Source organism: Protopterus annectens, chromosome 3.part0 (genome assembly GCF_019279795.1).
Source record: "Protopterus annectens isolate FY-2018-M chromosome 3.part0, PAN1.0, whole genome shotgun sequence".
Classification (NCBI taxonomy): domain Eukaryota; kingdom Metazoa; phylum Chordata; order Ceratodontiformes; family Protopteridae; genus Protopterus; species Protopterus annectens.
This window is the reverse complement of record NC_056731.1, coordinates 889,432,203-889,459,049: the sequence shown is the minus strand read 5'-3', so window position 1 is coordinate 889,459,049 and position 26,847 is coordinate 889,432,203. Positions and strand designations below refer to the sequence as shown.

Sequence of the window (26,847 nt, the reverse complement as noted above, 5' to 3'; positions counted from 1 at the left end):
GTTCCAGCACCATAAAGTAAAATTTAGCATTAGGGCAAGAATTGGTGTGTTTATACAAAGCATTTGATTCTTTCTTTATTGAAATTTCATATTTATGCTCGTAAATCCTCCTCTTTAATAACCTCTCTGTTTTCCCAACATAAAAGGAATTACATTCCGAACAAACCCCTAAATAAACTAAATTGGAGAATACTTTAACTGTGAGATCAAGGGGATAGTTTATTGTAAGGTACCACTTTTTTTAAAAATAAGAGCAGGGAAAATATAAAAATTAATAGATAGATTAACTTGTATAGCAGGTTGGATTGATTTGTCTTTCACAGACCATGTATTTTCCATGAATGACTAGATGGGTGATTTATATACACACATTTTTTTTAAGAAAAGTTTTTTTTAATGAATTGTTTAATGAGGAATTGTATGTGATTGGTTCTTTTGTATTTAATGAGCATTCAAAAGTTTAATGATTGTTTTACTGGTTGTCTGATGAAGTCACTTTATTTGGACGAAAACACAGTTTGGTTAATGGCGTTCATGTGTTTTATGTTGAACTGAAGTTTCCTTGGTTTTTTGAATAAAGATAGCAACAATATTGGACTGGTTTCACCTTGGCTTTGGCGCTCTTTTATTTATTCTCAGTTGGATTGGTGTGCCATTTTTTCTCTTTTTTTGGTTTGGTTTCATGTAGAACAGAGCCTGGGATGTTGTCAGGTCCCATGGATGTTGTGTTCTTGGCTTTGGATAGTGTGTTTTTTACCTGTGCAGCCGTGATTACTGGAACTTTGCATTCTTCTGGTATAGAGATGGGCCCTTTAGGGGATGAGAGGGGGGTAAAGTTATCACTGAACCTATCTGCCAGGATGTTGGCAATATCAGTTGATTCTGTATATTTAGTGCCATTGTGCTGTAACTCAGAGCAGATCTGAGTGCTGCCATAGTGATTCCTGACATGCTATAGAATGCTTTGTGATTTGTCTTTAGAATCAGTGGCGATTTTGTTTTCATAATCTTGTGGTTGCCTATTTAGTCTTTGGGCGAAAGCTGTACTGCTTACTGGGTCCGTTTTAATTTCCTGGTTTGCGTTTGAGTAGGATTACTTGTTTTCATAACTAGCTTTGGAGGATTTTATGAGGGATCTCTGCTTCTTACTGAGGCTGACCAGGGAGTTACTCCAATCGTGGAATTTTACTCTTTTTTGCAACAGTTTCTTTCTTCTGTTGTAAAGTTTGTTTATGGCAGGGGACCACCAGATTGGCTTCCTTTTTTTGGAGGATAGCATCTTGGTTCTGTTAGGGATTGCATGATCCATGCACTTGTGTAAGTGCTTATAAAGTGCATTTGTGTAGGATTTAGCAGTCATACCTCTATTGTCCGTCAACATGGGTGTCGTCAAGTTTGCCACGTCTGTCTTAAGAAGTGTGAAGTTTGCTTTGGAGAATTTTTTTTGCTGTGGTTTCCCTAATGGGGGGTGGGGGAGGGATGTGGATGTCTAGGGTGATTAGCTTGTGGTCGGATCTAACCAACGAGGAAGTGACCTCTGGTGTGGAGCATCGGTTGCCCATGTTGATAATAACCAGGTCTAGAATATTGCTGCCCCTGGTGGGGGTATGGATAAGTTGATCCAAGGCATTTGAATTTATGAATTCCAGAAAACGTTGAGCACAAGAGTTGGTACGAGTAGTTTTCCCAGTTAATGGTGGGGTAGTTGAAATCGCCCATTATTAGGGTGTTGGGTTGTACCCTAATATTTTTCCAGTGTATCAAGACTTTTCTTTCTGTTTTTGGCCTTTCTTTGTGCCCATTGAATTACTGTTTTCTAGAGGTGATGAGCGTTAGCCCCTGTTACTGCAGAAATGAAAAGATGGGGCTGCTGCTGCCCTTGTGGGAAACTATTTTCTTCACAGGGTAGTTGCATACAGTATGTGGCTATTATCGGAAGATGTCGTAGTCCTGCCATATGATATTTATGAAGGTTTTATCCCAGCTGCTGTCTGACACTGTTGGTCAAAGCTTCAACTTTGCTCGTATAAGCAGGTTCTTCTGCCCAATTGGTTTACTCAGGTATTGAGACTCTTCTTTGATGTCATGCTCTGCAGCTTCATTGGCTTCATGGGTGCCAGCTGCAAAGTCTTCCTTTTTTTTCCCTGCAGTTGTGTCCAAGAAGGGAAAATGATAACCTGTACCATACCTCAGTGTCTGTGGTGGCTTGTCATACAACAGAAACACTGGTCAAGGTGTTTCATCTTCAGGTTATGGAGAGGGCTGTCAGCTCTTAACTTCTTCCTCCTCCAGCTGTTCAAGTTGACTGGCCTTTGTCCTCCCTCCGTATTGTTGCTAGACAAGTTGGTGTCTGTTACTAAGATTTGTATTTGAGTCATGGGTTGTCAGTGTTTTACTCCATGGCAAGCAGCACTTAACTTAAACTACAGGAAATTGTGAGACTGTAGTGCTAGTGCAACAGTGGTTTGCTGGGACAGCATTGCTACCAGCCCCTATTTTCTCTCTCGATAATTGGATGCTTGCTTTTCTTTCATGACACTGACTACATCTGGTACAGTTTTGATGCCAATTAGTCCCCACTTCTATAGACACTTCACCTTGGTGTTCTTAGCACAATGGGTTACCAAATCTACAAGGCTTATTTAATATGCACTTCAGGATTTAATCTCCTGGACTCAATGGTGACTGCATGAACCAAGTTCATTGTTTCCACAGCTGCGGCCTGGGTATCACATTTGATGTCAGCTTAGTCTTTCTCAACTGTCAGTAATGAGTTTTGGAAACCTGAGTCTCAATGTTGATTTTGGCTCTAGTGTTCATTTTAGACCACTGGGCTTCCATTATTTAGTTGTGTGTCATTCTTTCAGCTTTTGCTTCTCTTTTCCCTTTGTCTGTCCTCTTCTGTTTCGTGGACCATCTTCTAGCCTCTTTAGAAGGGGCAGTATGACTGGGATCCCTTTGTGAAGTCCAATTAGGCAATTCGGGTAATAGACAGTCGTCCTTCCTCCTAGAGGCACCCCATAGTATGACTAAGGGGGTTAGTTGCAAAATGAAGCCCTTGATTGTTCAGTGGAGCTCCCCACACAACTGATGACTATATTGACAAAGATGACCCAGATTTCTCCCAAACATGACTAAAGGTGGAGGTGAAGCAAAGGATGATGAGCAGATCCTATGTCCTCTAGCACAGAGGGCTGTGCTTGGTGGACATAAAGGTCTTTTCATATCTTCTTGGATAGTACCATCCATCTAGGATATTGTTAGGATGGAGTTCCAGGTGGGTTGTGCTGCTGTTGTTACACTAGCCCCTACAAAATTATGCATCTTCCCATAAGGTGTTCTGGTTGGCTACTTCCAAAGTGGATGCACTAATCTTCACAATAACTGTTAAAAAGGCTTCTGCTACTCCCAGATGTGCAGCTCATTAGCCTGTTAAGGAATTCAAGAAGATTTATTTTGCATTTAAATTTGGGCATGTCTTGTCTTAAAAAATTAATCAAAACAAATCCATGCTGAATGGGCTCAGAAAAGCATGCTTTTGTTCACGTTCTTGGTCAGTTGTGCTCACTTGCATCCTTTGCTTATGCATTGAGTGTGCTGTCGTACTTGACCGTACGATAGTGTTCTATAAGGGGGATACCAGGGGGAGATGTGATCCCGTATGAGCAGTTGCATACCAGTTAAGAATAAGCTTATGTCCCTGTCAGTGGTATTGTGTTCTTTGGCCAGCCTTAATACGTGCATGGCCTTTAAGACACCAGAAGGTAGAGCCAGGTTGGTGGCTTCCTACATCACTGTGTGTTGCCAAACCTGGCTCTGTCTTTCATATTTCACAGAGAACTCCCAAGGTGATTTTCATGAACGTCCCCTTTTCTTGGTCATTACTTCAGTCTGAATGATAAAGCACACACAGAGGAGGAAGAATCCGATGGGGAAAACTCATGGCAGTGGCATTAAATTTCCTTCTCAAGAACTTTCTTTCTGCAGAACCCAGCCACATGGAAAAAGATAGACTCCTTACTGGAGATCAATTCCTTGATCGTTCAGAGAGGTTAAAGTCGTAGTGGACAGGTTTAACAGCTATTGTTGGGGAGTCACAGTTCTTCTGCTTGGGAGTCTACAGCAGCACTTAGTACAGTCCCAAATGTTTCACTCCTTAGAGACATTTAGGAGTCTCTTTCCTCTCCATTTGTCAGTGTAGTTCTCAATCAGTACAGATAAATGAGCACAGACCATATTTTGTGACATTACCAGCTTTTTGTAGCATGATTCCTTTAGCCCCCTTTTTGTCTGCAAGCCTTTTAACCAGACAGTCCTCTTGGGCTGAGTCTGAAAAAGATCCATGTGGATCATTGCTTTCCCCCCAGTTCACAAAAAAATAAGTAAATCCTATGCATTTCAATGCCTGTATCGCCTTTACCAGCCTTAATGGATATCGTAAACCATAAGAAAAATGTGGCAAAGCTAAAGGAAATGAGCCATTCTGGGGGTCCAACTAAATCTGAAGGTGTTAGCTTTTGGCACCTAACGGTATGTGAAGTAAAATTCTGACTGAAACTGACTAAATGCCTTTATTTCTAAGGATACACTCTGCATTTTTCATTACAAATAGCAGAAGGAAATTGGATGCACTTGATGAAGCTCAAGGATGCATACCTGCATATGAAGATCCACAGGTGACCCAGGAGAGTCTGCAATTCAGAGTCTGTGCCAATCCATATCCATTCTAGACACTTGTCGTTTGGCAACCCCCCCCCCCCCATGTTGTTTGCAGGGAGACCAGATATGTCACTGCTTGGATGAATGGCTTTTCAACACCATCTTCCAGTGATCAGCTTATTCTGGTGAGGATGTTCTGCAAAGTCTGATTCAGTCATTTGGTATCACTGTGAACATCTTGAAATCCCAGTTGGTGCCATTTCATCATCTGGTTTCCGTAGGCAGTGAGCTGGAAACTATCACGTGCAGGTACCACCACCCCTCACACGCACACACAGTTTGGTATGAATTTCCAAAGTCACTTCTCAACTAAAAACTGTTTCAGCACATAATACTTCAGGGTGTTGAGTCTCTTGACAGTGGCCATCCTAATGATTCCCTTACCCAGAGTACATATGAGTTCTGAACAGGAAGCTTCTGGTTCAGAGGCAGCAGGATGGAGAGACACTAGAGCATGAATTCTGCATCTCTCATGCTTCTAGATGATGCCAGTTATGGACGTTCTCTTTGCCAGTTCCTTCATCTACCCTAATCGCAGGTGATGGTCAGCACTGCTGTGATGGTGGAGGTGTTTAAGTGGGCAAGGGGGACAAAAGTACATGGTCATCAAAGAAAGATACATTTCACATCAACATATGGGAGTTTAGTACAGTTTTTTTCTTCCTTCCCCCTTTTTGTCTCCATACTGACTAGCAGTGTCAGTCACCACAGCAGGTGAAGGGCATTGGAGGGTGAATGGCTCAATCTTACCCTTTGTGTTAGGAGACTGAGAGAGCTTGGGAATGGGTTAGGTTGGCAGACTGAGCTGATACTTAATTATGCCACATGAGTGGACCCTTGGCTGCTGTATGGTGAGGAAGATTTGCAAATGGGGGAGGCCTTGCTGTGCCTTAATGTCTTTGCCCAACTCCTGGTGAAGGGATGGCTTCTTCATCCTGTAACCAGGAAAGACCCGTGAGGAACACTTAAACTCACCTTTGGTCAAAGGACTCAACAGGCAATACTATTCCCAAAGTAAAGCCATCATCCTGCTAGGGGCTTCAGTATCCTGAATCTAGTCCTCACATCTTGTATATCTCCTTTTGTATTATCAGATCTTGTTAAATAAGACCATAATTTAGTGACCATTTTCTTGTTGTTGTTGTTGGAATTGTAATCAGAATTTTGTTTTAGCGTTTCTCATTCAGTTGTGGTTACCAGACCATTGAGATTCATAACTTAAAAAGACCAGTGGCCTCAAAAATCTTAGTCATCAGGATTGAGCAACAGGCCTTTTTCTGTACTCTGTTTCTTAGACTCCTTTGTGAGAATCTGTCTAGCCTTTTGTGCTATGAAGGATCCAACCCTATTTGATCTCCTATTCCTTCTCAGAAGTAATGGTACATCCACTGCACTGTCAAAGGAACTAAACCTTCATCAGCAGGTAAATCAGATGTGTTGGAGTGATAGATTCATATCCCAGTGTGTCTCTCACCTCTGGGAACATACTTCCACAACATGTCAAGTAGAGTAACACCCATGTCACCTTCAAAGTAAACCTAGATAATTGGATGAGCAGCCTCAAATTCTCTCCTGGTCGAAATTGTCTTCACCTCTTTGAGGACAGAGGAAAGTTTTGAATGTGTTTTTGACTAGGCTTGAAATGGTTTGTTGCCTGTGTAGTATTTATGAATCTATAAAAGAACAATAATACATTGGTCTAAAACTGGACTACCTTCTTAACTTCTCTAGCCATAGTTTTAATTGAGAGAGAACTTTGGCAGTGATTTTTATCCAGTATCCCATGCAGCACATAGTTTTACCCAAAAATGTATTAATCCCAAAACTTCAATATGCCTCGCCTCTACTCAGTGTGTACTTGGTCTACAACTGTCAAAACTGCAGCCCACTGAAGTAAAACTATGCAGCACACTTTCCTCACTGAACAGAGTATATCATTGTCAGGTACTCCTGGCAGTCCACTGATTTCCAGTACCAAGTAGGGCTATTGTCGTACTAGGCACACCAATTTTCAGAATTTTTATAATTGGATACTGCCCACATCTGAAAAGATTCCCTTTAAAAGATGAGCAGTAGCCAGGATGACAGTATTTTGCTTTCCATGGCTAGGTCTAAGAAGTCCTATGTGAAAAGACATTCTCCAGAATAGGGCCCTCACTTTGTTGAAGTAAGTTAAGTGTTACAGCTTCACAGAAAAAAGCCTTTTTGAGGAAGCCAAGTGCTCATGCTTTAGTGATACTGGGTAAGAACTAAAAAAGCTTGCATTCTGTTTTGTCAATGTGTTTGTAACTACATTGTTGTACATAGTGGGTACTTCACTTTATCGTCTTGTGTATAACTATTAACAACTTAATGTTTACCACTTCCTTTTGAATTGTTTATATCTTCTGCAAATGGACTTCTATGTGCTTATCATGTATTGTCTCGGTATCTGGGTCATGGCTGGAAAGGGTCAGTAGGCTAGCCCACTTTACCTGGTAAATCATATAAAAGTAAAATAAGACCTTCGGTGCATTTTTTTTGATGATGATGATCAGATCTAGTTCCTTCATTCTCTGCCTCATTTTGTGGAGAAACCAGTTTTCCTGAGACAAGCAAAGACCTTGCTGACTCACCTATAGCACAATAGTAAAACACATGAAGCAAATAATCCAACAAAAAAATCTCACAGGATACCTTCTCCTTGAAAAGAACCAGACACCAGGCAGAGTAACCTTACTCTGCCTGGTGTCTGGTTCTTTTCAAGCAGAAGGTATCCTGTGAGATTTTTTTGTTGACTCACCTATAGAGCAAGTCTCACCCATTTGTTCACTCCCTGAAGTTCACTTCTTGTTTTTCTTCTACTTCCAGTAATTCCCAGTGATCCTACTTTTTCTAAGAAAGTAAGTCTCCTTTCTCTCTTCTCAGAAGCCCAGTACTTTTATGAGTAATGTATCCTGTGATGCATAATACTGACAATTTGCTTGTGTTGTATTTTTCAGCACTCCAAGCATGAGGAGCTGCTCTTGCATTTTTCAGACTTTCACATACAATTAAGATTAAAAACGACTGTGTCAGGAAGCATTTCCAGTTATTTATTTGGTCTGAGTCAGAAAAATTTCTAAATTCATTCTGGCCAGTTGGCTTTGCTCACTGCTTTAGGTTACCTTGCAGTCGTAAAAGACATTCAGTTAGGTGTATGGCTAGGGCTACAGTCCTTGAAATTTAGGAATGTTTTGGTGGATAACATCTCCGCTGCTGCCACTTGGTTGTCTGTGAATATGTTCTTGAGGCACTGTGACTAGGATGTAGTTTCTAAGTCTAGATTATCCTTTACAGTTGTTAGGATTTAAAGTACATTGGCTTGAGTTTTCCCTTAAGGAAAACCTTGGTACTCTGACCTAGATTTTATGGGATGTCAACCTTTGACCCACTAATGACATATATAAATTAAGGGCTTTCATAATGATAGATTTGTAGGAGTGGGTCCCTCATCCATTTTGAATGATCCCTTCTTCCCCTGCCTTGGTGGAGATGGTCTGTCTTTTGACTAAAGAGTTGTTGCCTTTTTATGGCTACATCAGTAATATGGCTGGGGAATTGGAGTAGTGCATTGCTGGTGGAGGTATAGTGCATGGGGAAAATTTGGAGTGCCAAGAGATCCTAATGCATGTGGCATTGGGTCCTACAGGTTATGGACTATAGACACTCTACTACAGGTAAACAAAAGCCGATAATGTACATCTTGCATTTTTGTGAAGACCCTCTTCTCTATCTAACAGATAAATTGCTTGCTGCATGATTTTACCTCTGATTTTGTGTCTGGAAAAAACTAAAGAGTAGAGGATCAGAGATCTTGTTGCGTCTGGTATAGCAGGTGGATGTCCTTCAAGAATGCAACTGCAGTCATAACATATGGGTTGTCCCTGCTCAGGCGGCTCCCCTCGGTCGATCCAAAGTCAAAGGTCCGGCGCTGGTCGGGCTGGCTCTCTCCTCTCGATGAACGAGGAGAGTATAAAGGCATCGAATCGACCATCTATCTTCTCAGTTCTTTCTGCCACGGTGCCCCCAAGCAGAAGCAGTTCACAAGTGCCGGTCGGTCAGCTCCCCGGTGTAGTCAGTACTGAAGAAGTCTAAAAGCCCAATTTGGGGAACATTTTTCTTTTTCTTGCCAGTGTCAGAACAAATTGAGAAAGTTAATAATTGTTTGTCTTGTGGTAAACAAATACCACTTACATTCTCCATTCTAATTGCCTCTGGGCCCAGACCACGACACACTCGCCCTGTGCCTGCTGCCTGTGTGCTTTAATGAGCCGACCTCAGGCCTCGCAGATTTGCAGAAGACTTTTTTTTGATTGATTCTTTTTATATCATCTACTATCATCCCGATCAACCCTCAACCCAAAAAAAAACGACCGACCCACGACCCGCCCGCATCCTCTCGGCCCACCCCTCCCTCCTCCTAAACCCTCCACGTCGTCTCGGCTTGGAACCATCCAACCGTCCAGCCCGGCGACACAGCCGTAACTCGCCCTCAGTCTCAGAGAGGCTACCATCAGCGGGTTGTTGTTGCGGTTGTTGACTTTCGAGAGGTTTCTGCTACCACTCCATTCCCATGGCACTACTCCTGTGGACAGGATGGGGTCCAGCATGTGGCCTCCAGTCACCTCCTGTATCCATGTCCAGCATGCTAGGCGCCGAGCAGGCCAAGGCCCATCCTAAACCTACCAGGCAGGCCCCTTCTTCTGATATAAAGATCATGCCCTTCTGCTGAAGATCAGATCTCTTTTCTCTGGGCTCTCATTCTCATTCAGACAGGGGTCTCAGCTCAAAAGAGAGAGAACTGAGCAGGAGAACCAGGAGGCAGACAGCCTCGGGATTCTGCAGATTCACAACCTGGGAAGAAGAAGAATCTGATAAGAAATCACTTCCTTATCCAAAGGACTCTCTCTGCCCTCTGAATCTTCTCCCTCCTCCCTCTGGTTTTTTCCCTCGTCTCCCCTCCAGATTTTTAAATTCGGGGAGCATTTTTTCCTCCAGGTCCAGGAAAAGGCTAGGAAGGGAGGAAAAGCTTCCCTCAAGCTTCCCAGCTTTAGCTATTAGCTATCCCTCATCCCTCCAGTTTTGGATGTCCTGGACTTTGTTTTCTCTGACTCCAGTGCTAACCTGCTCCAGCTCCTGCCTGCCCAGATGATCAGACACTCCTGCTAGGTCCAATATTATACACAAGGATCTCTTTAAGCATTCTTCTGATCTCCTAGAACCCCATCTGGTGGCTACTTCCACTGCTCTAGGGGAAGCCAGCGGAGGGGTACTCCCTGCCCCTGGATTGGACCCTGGGTTAGCTCCCCCACCACCCTGGCCAGCCTTTTTATGTATGCCTTTTTCATATGTTTCAGTACCAGAATTTTTAGAGACCTTTACCCCTGAGCTAGCTGATTTAATTTTAAGCCATGCAGGATCTGAGCCACTCACACTACCATTGCAGGATCTCTTTTTCAGCACAGATGTGCAGAGGTTTCACTGCATTCAGGGTGCTGTGGATGTCTGGGGGCTTTATGTTGGTAGCAAATGGTTAAGGCTGCCAGACCTTGCAAGAACAGCCACTGCCAGACCATGTTAAAGCAAAGATCTGAAGTAGGAGATTCATTTGTCTGCAACCTGTGGGTTATAGAATTTATATGTCTATGGATCCGCATGTCTTGATCCGGCTGGGCATAATGAGCTATATGGTCCATCCAGCATCTCATCCGAGCTATCATACAAGTTATCTATTTTGTCATAGAACTTTGAGGAATTGGGGTAGAGAATAGTTGAGAAGCTTATCTTGAGAGAGTCTTATCTTGCTGCCTGTATTTACTTTTGAAGGTACAAGCCTATGGCAAATACTTCACATGATTGTTGCTTGCTTTCTGTAGTAGTAGTTGTGGTATTAAAAGGCAAATACACATCCTTATGATTAAAGGAAACTCGCTCCAAGTAGTCTAGAAGGGCAAGTAAAATATTTAGGAGGCAGGAGAACAATATAATTTGATTTGAAAATGGCCCTGAAGAAGTGTGGTATCATTGCTGGTAGATTGTGGGTCATTGGACATGCATTTTCAGATGTAGATGCATCAATTTAGTACTGATATTAAGCATTTATAATTGGAAAAATAAATTTTATTGGACATCCGGATATATGATTTTTGAATGGGCAAGAATGGATCGATAAGACTTTGAGAGAAAAGCTACCAGTGGAATTGCTGTCCTTAAGCTACTGATGGAATTGCTGTCCTTGGCTTAGTAAGGCTCCTGGTCCAGATAATTTTTTCCACATCAAGTATTGAAAGAGCTGGTGCTGATATTGGCTGGGCATTTGTCTTAAGTGTTTTTTGATATTTTTGTAGGAAATATCTTGGTGATTGCTCATGCTTGTCATTTGAAAGATTGGAGGTGAGTGAAGGCTAGCTAATTTTCTGTAGAAAAGATGGCTTCATGGTTAGACTTAACATGATTTGGTTTCACTAAGGAAAGATCTACATTGTTTCATGTGATTCAGTTCTCTTGCTGCATCACAAAAGAATATGATCTAGTGTGGTTTACCTAGAATTGAGTAAAGCATTTTATGTTGTACCGCCAACTGATGCAAAAGGTTGAGGATGACCCCTAAATAAAACCTAGATTCAGAATTGCAAGAAGGCAGAGTAGTTATAGTACTACTCTAGACGGCTATGTACCAGATGGTTTAAGGAAGCTATTGCTCTTTCCCTCAAGTTCAGTCTTGGTCCATTACTTTAGGCATTCATGTAGCAGAGTGTGATCATGAAGCTGATGAATAGCATTTGATTTGACGGAAGATATAGAATTCTGCAAGATTATGTGAAAATTGTAGAATTGGGCTAAGGAGGTAACATTTGCAGTTTGGTGCCAAAAAATGTCAGATGTACTTCAGTGCAGTAACCCAAGTGCTACGTGTCAGGCAGGTCATGGTATGTTGACATTTACTGAATGGAAAATACTTTTTCTTACATTGTTTGCATGGGCTTTAAGGTCTTCAAGATTTCTGTCAGTGAGGGCCATATATGCTTCAAGATTTCTGTCAGTGAGGGCCATATATGCTTCAAGATCATATATGCTTGCTAGCTGGCATCTAACTGTGTTGGTAACTGGGTAGTCCTATTAAGTCAGAGACCCATTTATAGTAGAGATCTTTGGTGAATCACCAGTTTGTAGGGAAGAGATAAAGTAGAAAAATGTAGCAACAATATGTATGATGCTAAAGTGTAATGTATGTACATCCATTATCCACAACTCCTTTTCAAATTTTTACACATGAAGTCAGGATGTCACTTCAACAGTGACAATCGACTAGAGCCAAGGCTCACACTGCAGTATGGCTAACCCTGCCATATAATTTCCTTTTTTTGTAGTTTCACCAAGGTTTCCAGCTGGGTTTAGGTCTATTTTCACTGGAGGCCTTAAAGCACTATCTGGTTGATGGGTATTGCTCAAAGTCGCACAGTAAGCAAATGGGAGTCAAACCCAGGATTGCATGATGAAGCTCTTTAGCACAAACTTCTCTGTCTTGTATCACACTCACACATACACATGATTGTACTGTGAAAGGTGTATACTGTGCATTCTCTTTTCTCTTCTACCATTTGAGGTTAGGGGTTGGCTTAATGATTAAGATGTTATCGTAGGCACAAGGTACAGAGTTTGATTCTCACCTTTGGTCACTTGTTTGGCTACTGGCTAAGTAGGTAGTAGTCTGCAGACTGGTTGCGTAGTATTTAGGGATGTCAGATATAGTCTAGTGGCTAGGATTTCTGTTTTTTTTTTACCTTGGAGACCAAGGGTCAACTCTGTTTGACAATGGGTTACTACTAAGTCTCCTGTGGCACAAGCAGTTAATACACAGCTTTCTATAATGTGGACTTGGATAGGCAGGGGTTTGAATCTGGTAAAGTATACCTGTAAGATGATACTGACAGATGGTAGAGGATTTGGCATAATGATTAAGGTCTTTGCCTCACAAATCCAGTACAAGGTTTGATTCTGACCTCTGGTTATTGTCTGCAGACCTAATAACCTAGTATTTACCTATGAAAAAAACATTTTAAATTCTTCTAAAAATGAATCGCAAAACATTGAATACTTGTCCCCCACTTTTTTTTTTTCCAAACTGTATTGGTAAACCCCAGCTAAAACCCAACTCCAGCGGTACTGTTAAGAGTAAGGGCTTTAAAGTAAGGTGTAGGGTTGGTGTTGGCACAAGTAAGCTAGTGCAGAGGACTTCTGCATTACCCTACTCATGTGCTAACTGTGCCTTTGCCCCTAACCCCAACCCAGTATTTTGTTACTAAAACCCTCTCCCTAACTGTATCATTACACAAAAGGATACAGAACACACACACACCCAAACTTTCACAACACTAAATCTATCTTCTTACCTAACCTTTACTCTAAACCTTGTCTGCAAGGACTTGCACTGACACACTAACTGCTGTAATATGATTTTGTACATTTTCATAGCCTCCACCTTTTCAGTTATTAATTTTCCTGCACACTCTTGCGTAACTACACAATGTCAAACTTGTGATTCACACAAATGAGCATTCACTCATTTGGGTACTCTTTAACACGGACAAACTCATTTCTACCAAATGAGTATTCTGTTTATAACCATATATATACTCCCCCATATAATGTATTTGTGTCTATTTACACACAACACACATACACGGGTGGCACAGTGGCACAATGGGTAGCATTGCCGCTTCAATGGAAGTGGTTCCGTTCTCTGCTGGGGTGACTTCTATTTTTTAGTCTGTATGTCCGTCTAGTGTTAGTATGGGTTTTCTGAGGGTGATCCCATTTCCTGTCATGTTCCAAAGATACTTGGTGGCAATAGGTGGACTGGGGCCTCTAAACTGAGTGTGTGTGAGAAACATGGAGGAAAGAACTGGCAGCTTTCTTTTATTTCCCTCAATGCCTTGCAAACTAGAGCTGGCTGTGTGTAGGGTCACTCTAGGAACTGCAACTTGTGTGAGAGGGAGACCTACAATTAGATGGAGGGGTGATCATGCTAACAGAGTTAATGAGCATTTTACAGTATGGGTTGCAGGCATTGCATAATTACAGTCAAGGGTACAGTGTGCATATGTTTACTGATATCATTGGAACAAGAAGTCATTGGCATAGCAGTTGTATTCAAAAAAATGTGAAACAAAACATGGTCAAATGCAGTTGCTTTGCAGAAGTATAGAAGAGATGGTAGGCATTGCATTTGGTGTTGGGCATATGTTGCAAATTGTTGCATTGTGGTTTGTGAGATGACACTGGAGTGTAGTAAATTCATTAGTCTGAAAGGATGATGTGTATTTGTGGAGGTAGTGTTGTTTTTTTTTTCTTTAAAAGTCAGGGTGAATGGATAGTGAACGTGTATCAGTTGAAGCAAGGCTAGGAGGGGAGTGAACTGGAATGAGATTGCAGTAAGAAATTTCCTATTATATCGTGACAAATCATTTAGTATCTGCTTAGTAGGGTGCATAGTAAAGATGATGGCAGAGAAGTGGAGGAGATGGTGTAGGGACCAGGAGGGTAAGTGAGAGGGGCACGTAGTTTAGTAACTAGTGCAGGCACTGAGAGATTAGATGTGGTGTTAAAAATAAGTTAAGAGGTTGAAGCTATCATGATAGGCCAAAAGCTTTCATCTCTTGCAAACTTTTCCTTTTTATGTAGAGCTGAAGAACCGTGGTGGACTATTGCTTTGCCCCTCATTATTTTTGTAGGATGGCAGTAGTGCAGTTGTGTAACATGTGATATTTTTATTCTTTGCTGTTGTGTTGTAGAGTAGGAAGATCTGTGAAATTTAAATATTTGAATATCTACAGTGTTACACTGGGCACAAGCTGATCTTATGAAAATTGTGTTCAAAAACTTATTTCAAAATGTTTAGTTATCTAGTCTTTGTGTTCTGCCAGATAATATGTAATTGTGATGCCCTGTAAATTTTGTTTTTTCTGAACTGGCCATAATTTTCTTTGACAGAATGGGAAGACATTTCTGAAGAAGATGCATCTGATCAAGAGGAAGTACCTAAAGACACTGGAAGTGCTGCAAGGCCACGTCCAGAGAAGCCAGCAGAAGATGCTCCACCTGGTGCCATAGCTGTCACTGACTGCTTGTTCTGTTCTCACCATTCTCATTCTTTGATGAAGAGTGTTACCCACATGACCAAAGAGCACAGCTTTTTTATCCCAGATATTGAATATCTGGTGAACTTGAAAGGACTTCTTGCATACTTGGGTGAGTTTTCTGTTTTGTTTTTAGAAGTGTATGCATATGATATAGGACATCTTGGGAATGCTAAGTGGAAAGAATTGCAGTGGCATTTCAATAATTTTGGTTTTCCAGAGTAATCAGTTTCATGTAGCTTAGTTTTATCTTTAATACATTGTTAATGTTATGATCTTTGAGGATTACCAAGTTTCTTTTTGCTGTTTTAAGACAGGAAGCAAAGTGAAAAAAACAGATGGCTGAGTGAAGGTGCACTGAATTTTAAAAGCAAAGATATAAAAGAATGGAAGACATTGTTTATTTGTGTAAATGAAATACTTATAATACATGGAACTGGATTGGTAATCTGTTGCATGCTATATGATCAGAGACTGAAGAAGCATGCTATATGATCAGAGACTGAATAGGCAAGAGAGCATTATTTAGCCTTGTATTTGGGGTTTGGAGATGTATTCAGAGGTAGCATTTCTGCTGGTTGCAGGTGTTGTAGGTGGCAGTGGAAGTGCATTTGGATGCTTTAAAATTGTTGATCCTCTTTTGCTTATGGGGGAGCAGACAAGAGTGTAAAACATTTGCCTTGCTGAAACATACTGCAGAGAGCTGTGATGGTTACTGGTGCTTGCGGATGAAAAGCTGTAATTTCTCTCTGGGTTGCTGTCATTTGCCCATTTTTCAAGAGTCAAGTTAAGCAAACTGAAGAATTGGTACTGCTTAATGTAGAGGAAACTGCTACATTGTGGCTTCATTTTCAGCTATCACTTTAAGTACTGCTGGCTTTCCCCAGTTAGTAGGAGTCTTCTGGCTTCAACTGACAGGACAAGATGTTTGGAAAGTCCTTGTTTAAAGAGGAGGGATATTTATTTAATAAGTTTCTTTGGTAATAAAATTAGTTTTTAGCTATGAATATGACAAAAGCATTCAAGCAGCTTCCCTCTGCATACAGACAAATGAAGTGCCATTTTTTTGCAGTGGTTCCTTGCATGATGAAGAATTATTGCATGTATTGAGGTTTAATGATTCCAGTAAAAGGTGCATGGAAAAGCCCTTGAGTATTGTCTTTTTTAATCTGTCTTAACCACTCTGTAATAACTTTGTAATAATATTTATCCACAAGGAACCAAACGTTTGAAATTAAAAATGCACACACTCCAAAGGAACTAAACTAAGTTAAAAACCAACAAAACTGAGGGCAATGCCACTCAGTGCTAGAAGTGTAAATCTCAAAATGCACTCCCTCGAGGCACTCCTTAAAATGGAGAATATCGATATCTGTGCAGTGACTGAGACCTGGTTCAAGGCTTCATAGAGCACCCCTGCATTACCAGGCTGTAACTCATACCACACATTTCGGCCATCTAACCTGGACCAGAACACCAAAGGCAGAGGTGTGTCCATATTTATTAAGGATATCCACACCTCCAGGTTAGTTGCTCAGCATGATGCATCCGAGGTTCTCCAAGTGCAACTAACTCTGGGCAAAACTGCAATCCAAATTGTAGCTTGCTACAGATTCCCCCACCATGCCCCAGGATTCACACTCCTCTTTTCTTGATATACTGGAAAGTATTGTGGTTCAGCCAAACACCCTAATAATGGGCGATTTCAACTACCCCACCATTAACTGGGAAAACTACTCGTGTACCAACTCCTTCGTTCAACGCTTTCTGGAATTCATAAATTCCAATGCCCTGGATCAACTTATCCAGGGGCAATAATATCCTAGACCTAGTCATTACCAGCATGAGTGACCAGTGTTCCACAACTGGTCAACTCCTCAGTGGTCAGATCTGACCATAAGCTAATCACCCTAGATATCCACATCCCACCCCCACCCCCCATTAAGGAAACCATGGTAAAAAATTTCTCCAAAGCCAACTTCATGCTTCTTAAGACAGAAGTGGCGAACTTCATGACACCCATGCAGATGGACAGTACAGTTACAACTGCTGAATCCTACACAAATGCACTCTATAAGCACTTGCACAAGTGCATGGATCGTGCTATCCCAAACAGAACCAAGACACTATCCTCCAAAAATCTGCTGATTCCCTGCCATAAACAAACTCTATAACAGTAGGAAGAAACAGTTGCAAAAGCGAGTAAAATCCCATGAGTGGAGGAGCTCCCTGGTCTGCCTTAGTAAGACGCTGAGATCTCTCATAAGATCCTCCAAAGCTAGCTACGAAAACAAAATTGCCACTGATTCTAGGGACAACCACAAAGCATTCCATAGCTATGTCAAGAATTTCAATGGCAACACCCAGATCTGCTCCGAGTTGCAGCACAACGGCACGAAAATTACCGAACCAACTGATATTGCCAACATCCTGGCAGATGGGTTCGGTGTTAACTTCACCCCCCTCTCACCCCATAAAGGGCCCATATCTATACAGGAAGAATGCAGAGTCCCTGTAATCAGAACTACACAGGTAAAAGCTGCACTCTCTAAAGCCAAAAACACAGCATCCATGGGACCGGACAACATCCCAGGCTGCGTTTTACATGAACTTCAGAACAAACTGGCTCCCCACCTAAGCACCATGTTCAGTCATAGACTCATGTCAGGCTTTGTGCCCACTGAATGGAGCACAGCAACAGTTATCCCACCCCACAAAGGGGGAGCCACCACCGATTCCCGGGAACTGTTGCCCTATTAGTCTGACAAGCCTGATCTGTAAGGCCATGGAATATATCCTCATGGAACTTATCCTCATGGAACTCATAAACAAAGAACATTGGTAACCTCCAAACTCTGGACCCCACCCAGTTCGGGTTTGTGAAAGGCAGATCATGCCTCCTGAACCTGATCGACTTCTTTGAGGCAGTCACCAAAGCCGTAGATGAGGGTAAGATGGTTCACACAGCCTATCTTGACCTCGCCAAAGCTTTCGGCACCATCCCCAAGTCTGGAATTATAGCTAAACTCACTAAACTGAGTATAAATCCCTATGTCACAAGATGGGTTGCCAAGTGGCTCACTGACAAGAACCCACACTGTAAAAGTTGCAGACTCCAAATCTGACTTCAAACCAGTGACAAGTGGAGTACCACAGGGTTCAATCCTGGGTCCTCTCCTGTTTGGCATCTACTTCTCTGAAGTACAGGCTAACACAGAAGGCCTTTGGCTAACGAAGTTCGTAGAGGACTGCAAACTAGGAGCCGTAGTAGACTCCCCAAATGATGTGGACAGCCTACAGAAGGGCCTCACTGAGACAGATTCCTGGTGTCAGAGTCATGGCCTCAAGCTCAGTGCCAAAATGTGCATTGTCATCCCCTTTGGTAAAAACTCTGTACCCATGAACTACCATATAGGTGGCAGTCTACTTAATGCCAAATGTGTGATGAGACCTTGGGACCCAGGTGGACAGTAATCTCTCCTTTGACAATCATATCGCCACAGTAGTCAGGAAATCCTTCTGTGTGGCACACCTCATCACAAAAGTTTTCTTATCCAGGAAAAAAGAGGTCATTGTTCCCCTCTACTTGACACTCATTAAACCCATTATAGAGTACAACACCCCTTTTGGAATGTACCTCACAAGACATCTGGAGCAGCTGGAAAGGCCACAGAAGTACCTCACAAAGAGGATTACTGGCCTAACAGATGCCCTACACTGACCATCTCAAATTCCAGCTTTACTCCATAGCATATCACCTACTCCGAGATGATCTCTGCCTAACATATAAAGCTATGTCAAACCCAGGGCTGTTGGACATGTTACACCTAAAGAAATCCCAATCCCTCCGAGCTACACACTCTAGGGACCTAAACCTTGTCAGCACAATAAACGGAACCTGCTGGAGGGATAGGTTCCTGTCCGCGAGACTTCCCATACTCTGGAACAAGCTACCCATCTATGTCAAGCACAGTTCGTCATTAGCAGTCTTCAAGAAAAAGCTTGATGAGTGGATGAGAAATAGGAAATACACCCCGGGGATCACTTCTGTGGCTCTGCTCGACAGGGGCACAGGAAAATAACTTTCTTGTATGGCGTAAGCCAGAGAGCCTTGTTGGTAAGGCTTACTTAGACCCTTGGATAGCCTAGTACCTTCCTATGAACACACAAGAGAGTTAGCACTTTTGTTCTTTATTCAGATGTCTCAGAACTGACAAGGCACCGTTTTTTTGACATTTAAATGTTGCTAACAAATCACGTGACGCAATAACCTGTATCACTTCCCTTAAAAGGATGTTACGTTAACACTAAGAATGCTTTTACACATTTTGTAGTAAGCATTAAAACTAAAACAAATTCTTATGTATATTTTAGTTATAACAGTACATTAAGATTTTATTAAGGACACAAAGGTTATGCGTAATAAACATTTAATACTGATGGACTTGAGTCCAGGTGTTTTATCTGTAGCTAACCGTATCTGCCATTTATCTTCCTTACGTTTTTAACATCACTATTTAAATGGTCTCTTAATTACATGTTTTTTTGTGTGTTAGATTTTGTGTTTTGCCAGTGCATTACTTTGATCTTTGTTTTTAATTGCTGATGTATGCTATATATTCTCTGCAGGAGTTTCCTTGCGGTTTTACCCACATAACCCTTGCAGGAACAACAGTTAGCCAAGTAGGCAACTCCTGAATTGCAGTTAGATCTACCATTAGATGTTTAAATTTTGTTCAAGCTACTTAACTTTACACTTGCACCCGCATTTATAAGTCTGTAATACTTGCATTTATTAATTACACTTGTACCAAAATGCATAGAGAATATTTTTTCACTTGTGTTACATTCAAGAATTTGATTATGTATCTTCCAATTACTTGTAATTATATCTATTGTAACAGGAAGTGGGAAAACTTTTGAAAATTCAAGTTTCTGAAAGAGCTGCTTTGTGTGGCTTGATAAATCAAGTCCATACAGGTTATGAAACCTGATAGATTAACAATATAATTATGGACGTTGAACTTTTTGTAATAAGGGTGAATTTGAGTAAGTTAACAGTAGTGTTAATAAATTTCAAATTATGGTTTAATATTGTTACCCTTATTACATCAAGGTTATATAGATTATCAGTAGATTTTTTTCAAAATTAGCTAGAATTTTCAGTATTCCAATAGTTCATAAAATAAGGAGGATCGCTGATTATGGTCGCAGATTTTTGAAAACTGAAGCTATTTCTGTATAGCTTGTTAAATCCTGTTGTACAGAAGTCTGACTAGTACTACAAAGATTGTTGGGCTTGTTTGAATTTATTACGTGGTTGTTTTTAAAGGTACAGAATTGATGTTTATCAGACAGTAATAATCATAAAAAACTTTCCCACTTCCTCTTACAATAGATATGAGTAGTAGTACAAATATAATTACAAGTAATTGGAAGATAATTACTGGTAATTGTGACTTCGTGCAAATTATTATTCAGATTCTAAGTTTTACTTATTCTTGAATGTAGCATAAAAGAACAAATAAAATTATCTATTCCTTTGGTACTTAGAAGTGGAATGCAGACAAGTGTTACAGATTTAAATGCAGGTATGAGTGTAAAGTTAAGTAGCTTGAACAGAATTTTAACCTCCAACAGTAGATTCATCTGCAACTCGGAAGGGGTGGTCTACTTGGCTACTTGATGTTCCTGCAAAGGTTTCTATGTGGGTAAAAGCACAAAAAAGCATTTGCAGATAATATGAGCCTATATTAACATTTAGAAACAAAGGTCATAGTAATGCATTGGCAAAGTGCGTTACTAATTGTACTAATTCAGAAGTTAACAACATACTAGTATGTAAGGAAGTTAAATGGTATAGTTAGCTGCAGATAAGGCAGCCAGTCTTAAGAGTACATCAATATTACATTTTTGTTGAGTGCAAAAGTTGTAAAGTAATAGTTTTAATGTATTGTTATAATTGAAATCCACATATACAAGTATTTTTTTTTTTAAGTTTTAATGTTATTATAAAACATGTAAAAGCACTGTTATTTGTGTTAATGTAATCTTAAGGAAAGAGATGTCAGTCAGGACATATGAATTGTTAGTAACATTTAAAATCACTAACTCTGGTTTGTTGGTGTTGGTTCATTTGTTTCAGCTTTTGAGTTATTTTACCACCACTTCACCAGTTCACCTCCTGTTCGTTTTAAACTATTACAAATTTAGTCATTATTGCAAATATAGGATAAGAAAAATACAGTCCTAGAACAGGACTCCACATTCTTAAGTCTTTCAACATTATTTTAATCTGTAAAGGGAAAAAAAAACACCTTGATTATTTGACACGTTTTACAGTATGACAAACATTACAAACTCTTGTTGTCCCTTTTATATTTCTCTTAACTCATTGTTGCCCTTCCTTCAGTAATACGTGATTTTCAGTGTTGAACCAAGAGGGAACGGCACAGCCCAGCAATCTATTAAACTTATCTTTACTACTGGAGCTGACAGTAATGCCGGTGGTTGGTCTGCTGTCTGAGGGGAAGTACGTACTGGGAAATTTGTATATTCCATTTGCTCTAAACTATGAGTCAACCTCTTGTTTGTTGTTCAACAATGTGTTATTTATCAGGCATAAACACTGTGTGATGTGATATTGAATAGGTTTTGTCTTGACACAATTAAGAAGGTTCTATCCTTGTATTGATCATCATCGCTCAACCAGTTATATAAGGTGGCCGTCTTCCTGTTCTGCTCACTGTAGCATCTAGGAGGCAGTTTGCTCTAATTTTTTTCTCTTCCGTTGTTCAGGACTAATCATATTTTCTCTCAAATGGTTTTGGACCTCTTTCTCTAAACTTGTCCATTCACTGCTGATTTATTTTTGCTGCAGTACCTGAAGGGGATGGAACCTTGATATAGTCATCTAAGGTTTTGTTTGAATAAGGTGCAAGAGATTTGGGAAATGGACCTGCTGATGTTGGGCATGGGCATCACTGTCTCAGTATAATTCCTTATCCATGAGAGCTACCTACTGAAGAGGGCTGACTGCCAGAGTTTTCATCGTTTTTTGATACCAGTGTTGTGGAGATTATATCCTCCCATTCAGCATGCCAGCTAATGAATGGCTAAAAGAGAGAGCAACCTGCACCATTTTCACTTTTTGCTGCTTTTATTAGTCAGTCCCTTTCAGGTGACCTCAGAGTGATTAGTACCCATTCCTGAACATTTTCTGTACTTTTTTCTGATTCTTTGAGGTAGCTATGTTTAGAAATTGTAAAGGTTGCATTTTAACCATCATATTACTTATTTTTGAGGTCCATGATGCCACTATGGCTAACGAGTGAGATTATGGAAGACAAATTCTGTTAATGCTGTCATTTATGGACTCTTGTTTTGAGGATAATACATGCCTTCTTTGAGGTAGGGGACTGTCAGTTTGCCTCTTTTTCCCTTTGTTTTTAGTTACAACAACCAGATTGTTTACAAAGTGCCTGGCTCCAGTAATTGCATACTGTAGAAGCCAATTGCATACATATCTATCCCTACTTGGATGATTACCTTATTTAGGCCCAGACTGAGGAGGTGGTAGAAGGAACACTGCAGTTTATTACTACTTGGGGGGAGGGGGTCTCTATAAATTTGCCCAAGTCGGACCTGATACCTTCCAAAAATAATTATCTTTCTGGGGTGGTTCTTGGATACCTGTATCTGAGGGTTTCAGTTCAAGTCATCCAAATAGGAATTGAGCTTCATAAGATTTATTTGTTGAAAAGCATAACTCTCCCACATCCCTCTTTTTGTTTAGTTTGTAGTGTTTGAGCGACCCCTCCCCCTGCTTGCTCCATGTAAGGAATTAACCGTCCCCTTTATATGTACTAATTCCATGGTAACACTACAGTGGGAAAAGTATCTGCAGTGCTGTAGTGACTCGCTTGCATACAAGTAACTGAATTTGATGGTCTGTGGGGGGGGGGGGTGGCAGTCACACTAAATCCACTGGATGGGAATGCCACACAAAGTCTAGGTAAGCCTACTCGGGCCTGTCTCCCGAAGTGGAAGCCTTAACAGAGTATTTCTCAGGATGTCTCCCACAGGTGCTCAATTATAGCCAGCGAGTTCCCAGAAGCAGTAGAGTGCATGGCATCCGCAGTTTGGATGGTACCTCTGATAAAGGCTGCATATGGGATGGCATCAGTGGTGCCTTGGGAGCAGTTGGAATCAGCACTGCTAGTCTTTGGTAGAGAAGATTCCCATTCTAGTCTCTGTAAAGAAAGAATTGAAAAGCTGGACCAGGCAAGTAAGTCGTGAATATAGAGGGTCCCTTCCCCTGGATGACAGATGCTGGATGCCTGGCAATTGGAATAATTTCAGTGTAAGAAACGGTATAAAAAATGTTAACACTCAACCAATCTCTAAAGGCATTCAGATCAATCTTTAAAAAGAGAATACAGTTGTGTTGTCTGTGACTGCCTGAAGCAATGTGGTACATAAGGAAGGAGGAGTTGTTCATATCCTCTATGCAGGCTGTCAGCAATAGTGAGGTATGAACCTAAAAGCAGTGTACATCCCAACCGGTCTATACTCATTGGTAGACCACATAAGCAAATTAGAGCGGATCCCTACTGGTGGATATTCCACAGAGATGTGTTTCGAAACCCGAGCCACAGGTGTCCCAGAGATGGAGCTCTGTTTCCCCAAGCTACAAAAAAATTCTACAGTACACAAAGAAGCTTGTGCAGTGGATGCTTCTGTTTCATTTAGTCAGGTCTGTTTTGCATATGCTTTCCATCCAGTCCTCATCCTCCCAAGGTTATTCAGAAGGCAAAGTTGGACAGACCAAATGTGCTGCTGAGAACAATCTTTTGGCACAGGCAGGTCTGTTTCTCTCTTCTCCAGCAGTGACTGTGGAGAAACCAGTTGCACTGCCTATGTGGAACAATTGATCCAGAACAAGTGGGACATTAAGCATGCGAACTAGAAAATCCTTCAGCTTGGTATGGATGATGTGAACTTACTTCTGTTTAGGCACCAATGCTCAGAGGGCATGCTTAACAGCATGAGAAAAGCTAGGAAGTCTACTACAAAGAGGTCTTTTATAGCCAAATGGGAAAGGGCATCCTTGTGATGCCAAAGGACAAACCAGGGTGCTTTCTTAGCGTCGTTGCCTCTATTCTGTAGTATCTGTATGAGCTGCTCAGGACAGTGCTGCTACATTCCTTAGTGAATGCATGTCTCTGAGTTATGTCAGCCTGCAAGCCAATGAATCCCGCATTAGTAACTGTATAACCCATCAAACAGTTTTGGAAGGGGGATCCTACACCTGCTTCTTCATGGAAACTAAACTTAATCCTGTAAAAGCATATGCAAGCACCCTTTTGAACCAGCATCTACATTTCCTAAAATTTCTAATATGGGAAACATCCTTTCTAGTAGGAGTTGTATTAATGAGGAGGATTTTAGAATTGCATGTGGTCATTGGGGGGGGGGGGCTTCTTCATAATGACAGAATCGGCCTGAGGATGGGACTTTCTTTTATACCTAAGGTAGTGTAATAATTTGTCAAACCAGTTTATATAGTTTGCTTTTTTTTCCAAAGTGTCAAAACAAAGAGAATTTGCATACTTGAGGTGTTCTCAAGTAAGTGACCATCTTTTGTGGCTTTTTATAACTAGAAGGGAAGAAAAAACTATATTTGTTAAAACTGCCTCTAAATGGGTGGCTCACCACTTTCCTTTCTGTTACGCTAGAAAGTCTTGTTAAATCTCCTCATACAATCAGTGGCACAGGAAGCACTGTAGCATTTCTCCTGGGAATGAGTACACAATCCCTTGTGGAGGCTGCTGCCTAGTCTTCAGTTCATTAACTTCTCCAAACATTACAGGCTGGACATTGCTTCAGGGTCTAGTGTTTGTCACAGCCGTCTTGCAGGGGCTTCTGCAACCCACCATAAAAAATGCGAACACTTCGAGCTCTGGAAGTCTTCTGTAGTAGTTGTCCATACTACCATTATTATTACTGTAATGTGAATCTTCCTTCCTCTTGCAGTTTTCCTGAGTCTGGCTAAAGCTGTGGTTGGTACCCCCTATATTCCTTTTCATCTTTTCCTTTCCTAGACTCTCATAGACTGCTTTCACAGGGCCTGGAGCCTGATAGTCTGGAAAGGCTGAGGTGTAATACAGGTTCCTGAAGTCTTTCATCCTCCCCAAGTTCTCTGTCAGGGGCTTAATGAGTTGAATCCTTCCTTTGGTTATGAGCTGGCCCAGGGATCAACCAAGGTCTTCTTTCTGGGCTGAACATTTGGATAAGAGAGATCTGAAGGTGGCATGAGCAAACACCCCACTTCATACTGTGTATGCACTGATGATGTTCTTCGTGTTTCACTGTTGCAGTCATAACTGTAGGGTGCTCCTGCCGGCAGGCAGCCCGAGGTCGGCCAGAATCCCAAAGTCTGGGTCCGGCGTCTGCTGTATAGGCTAGTACCCTGACGTCAGTACGCTTTGGTACATAGCCCTCAGCCGACGCCATTTTCTCCAGTCTTTCTTGCCGTGCGGTGGAAAGCAGCTCGCAAGTCGTTGGTTGACGATTATCGAACAGCGTATTTGGTTGTTGTCGGTCCGAAGTTCTTACTTCTCTTCTCAAAGCTAAGTACCCCATTGGGGAATCTTTTTCTTGTTCCTCCGATGTCAGAAAAAGTTAATAATTGTATAGCGTGTGGGAAACAAATACCTCATAAAGATTTCCACTCTTACTGTCTACCTTGCTTAGGCCCTGACCACGACGTTTCTTGTTGTCGGTTCTGTGCCAGGTTCAACTCTCGTACTATCAAGCAGGTGCGATTGGGCTTTAAATTATTTTGGCAGACGCTTCAATTACAGAATGTCGCCGGACACTACCGGAGTCCAAAAGAAGCGCCAAAGACAAAGACAGGCCTCCGAGGTCCAAACAGGACTCGTTGCAGCTGGAGCCAGCGTCCGGTTCGGCTGTCAGTGAGGCGCTTTTGCAGCCCCTGTCGTCCGCCACTTCTGAACCGATGGCCGATACGGACTCCCATGGGGAGCCATCAAGGCCCACTATTTTAACTGCTGCAGGACCTTCGGACGTCGCTCCTTCAGATGGGTCCAGAACCGCTGTGCAGGTACCGGCTTCTGAGGGGGTTTTCAGGCCTACTCACATTACAATTTCAAAGGCAAAGACAAAGACTCCTGTTAAGTCTAAAGTTCCAGCTCAAGCTGCTTCTGAATCCACTCCCAAGACACAAAAGCAATTATTGAGGATGGCTGAAGATTTGCTTACAATGATTAGGGGTTCTCACCCCCCTCCTGAGAAAAGGCCTCGACAGGATGTTACTCTGGATTCCTCTGACCAGGCTTCTGTATCTTCTGTTTCTTCCTCAGATCAGGACTATTCCTTTCCCCCTTATGAGGATTCGGATGCTGAGGACTCTTTACCCTCAGCCTCTCCGCCTGAAGATTTTTCTTTTGGGGAAACCCTGCATGAGATGAGGGAACATTTTCATTGGGAAGGACAGGAATATTCTGCTTCCAAGAAGAGGCTTAGAGAATTTCTTCTTCTTCCTCAGCATAGGCCTTTAGCTATCCCTCCTGTTTTGGACATTGTACATGATGCTTTTTCTGAGGCTAATTTGAATCCTGATTCCATGCCTCCTGCTCCTTCTAAGCCTGATAGATTTTATAGGGTTCCTGACTCTCATTTATTTTTATTTAAAAACCCTTCTGGGGAACCTGAAACTAATTCTCAGGGCTCCAAGGCTGCTAAGGTTGCTACTTCTAAAATCCTATTCCCTCTGAGAAGGATTCTCGTGCTTTAGACAGGTGGGGAAAAAGGTATATACTTCTGCTACCCTGTCTGTAAGGGCTTTAAATTGCCAGTTTCATATGTTTAAATATCAGCAATTTCTTTTGTCTGTTTTAAAGCAAAAGCTTGCTTCCCTTCCTGCTTGTGCAGAGGATAAGGAACT

At 41.5% G+C, this 26,847-nt stretch overlaps 1 protein-coding gene across 1 annotated transcript in view; it reads left to right on the top strand.

Moving 5' to 3' along the window:
* ZNF622 (zinc finger protein 622) overlaps positions 1-26,847 on the top strand; it is a 271,614-nt gene that overhangs the window by 33,255 nt on the left and 211,512 nt on the right. The window contains exon 3 of the mRNA XM_044065219.1: positions 14,734-14,991. Coding sequence (XP_043921154.1) covers positions 14,734-14,991 — 258 coding nt within the window. The remainder of the gene's footprint in view (positions 1-14,733; positions 14,992-26,847) is intronic.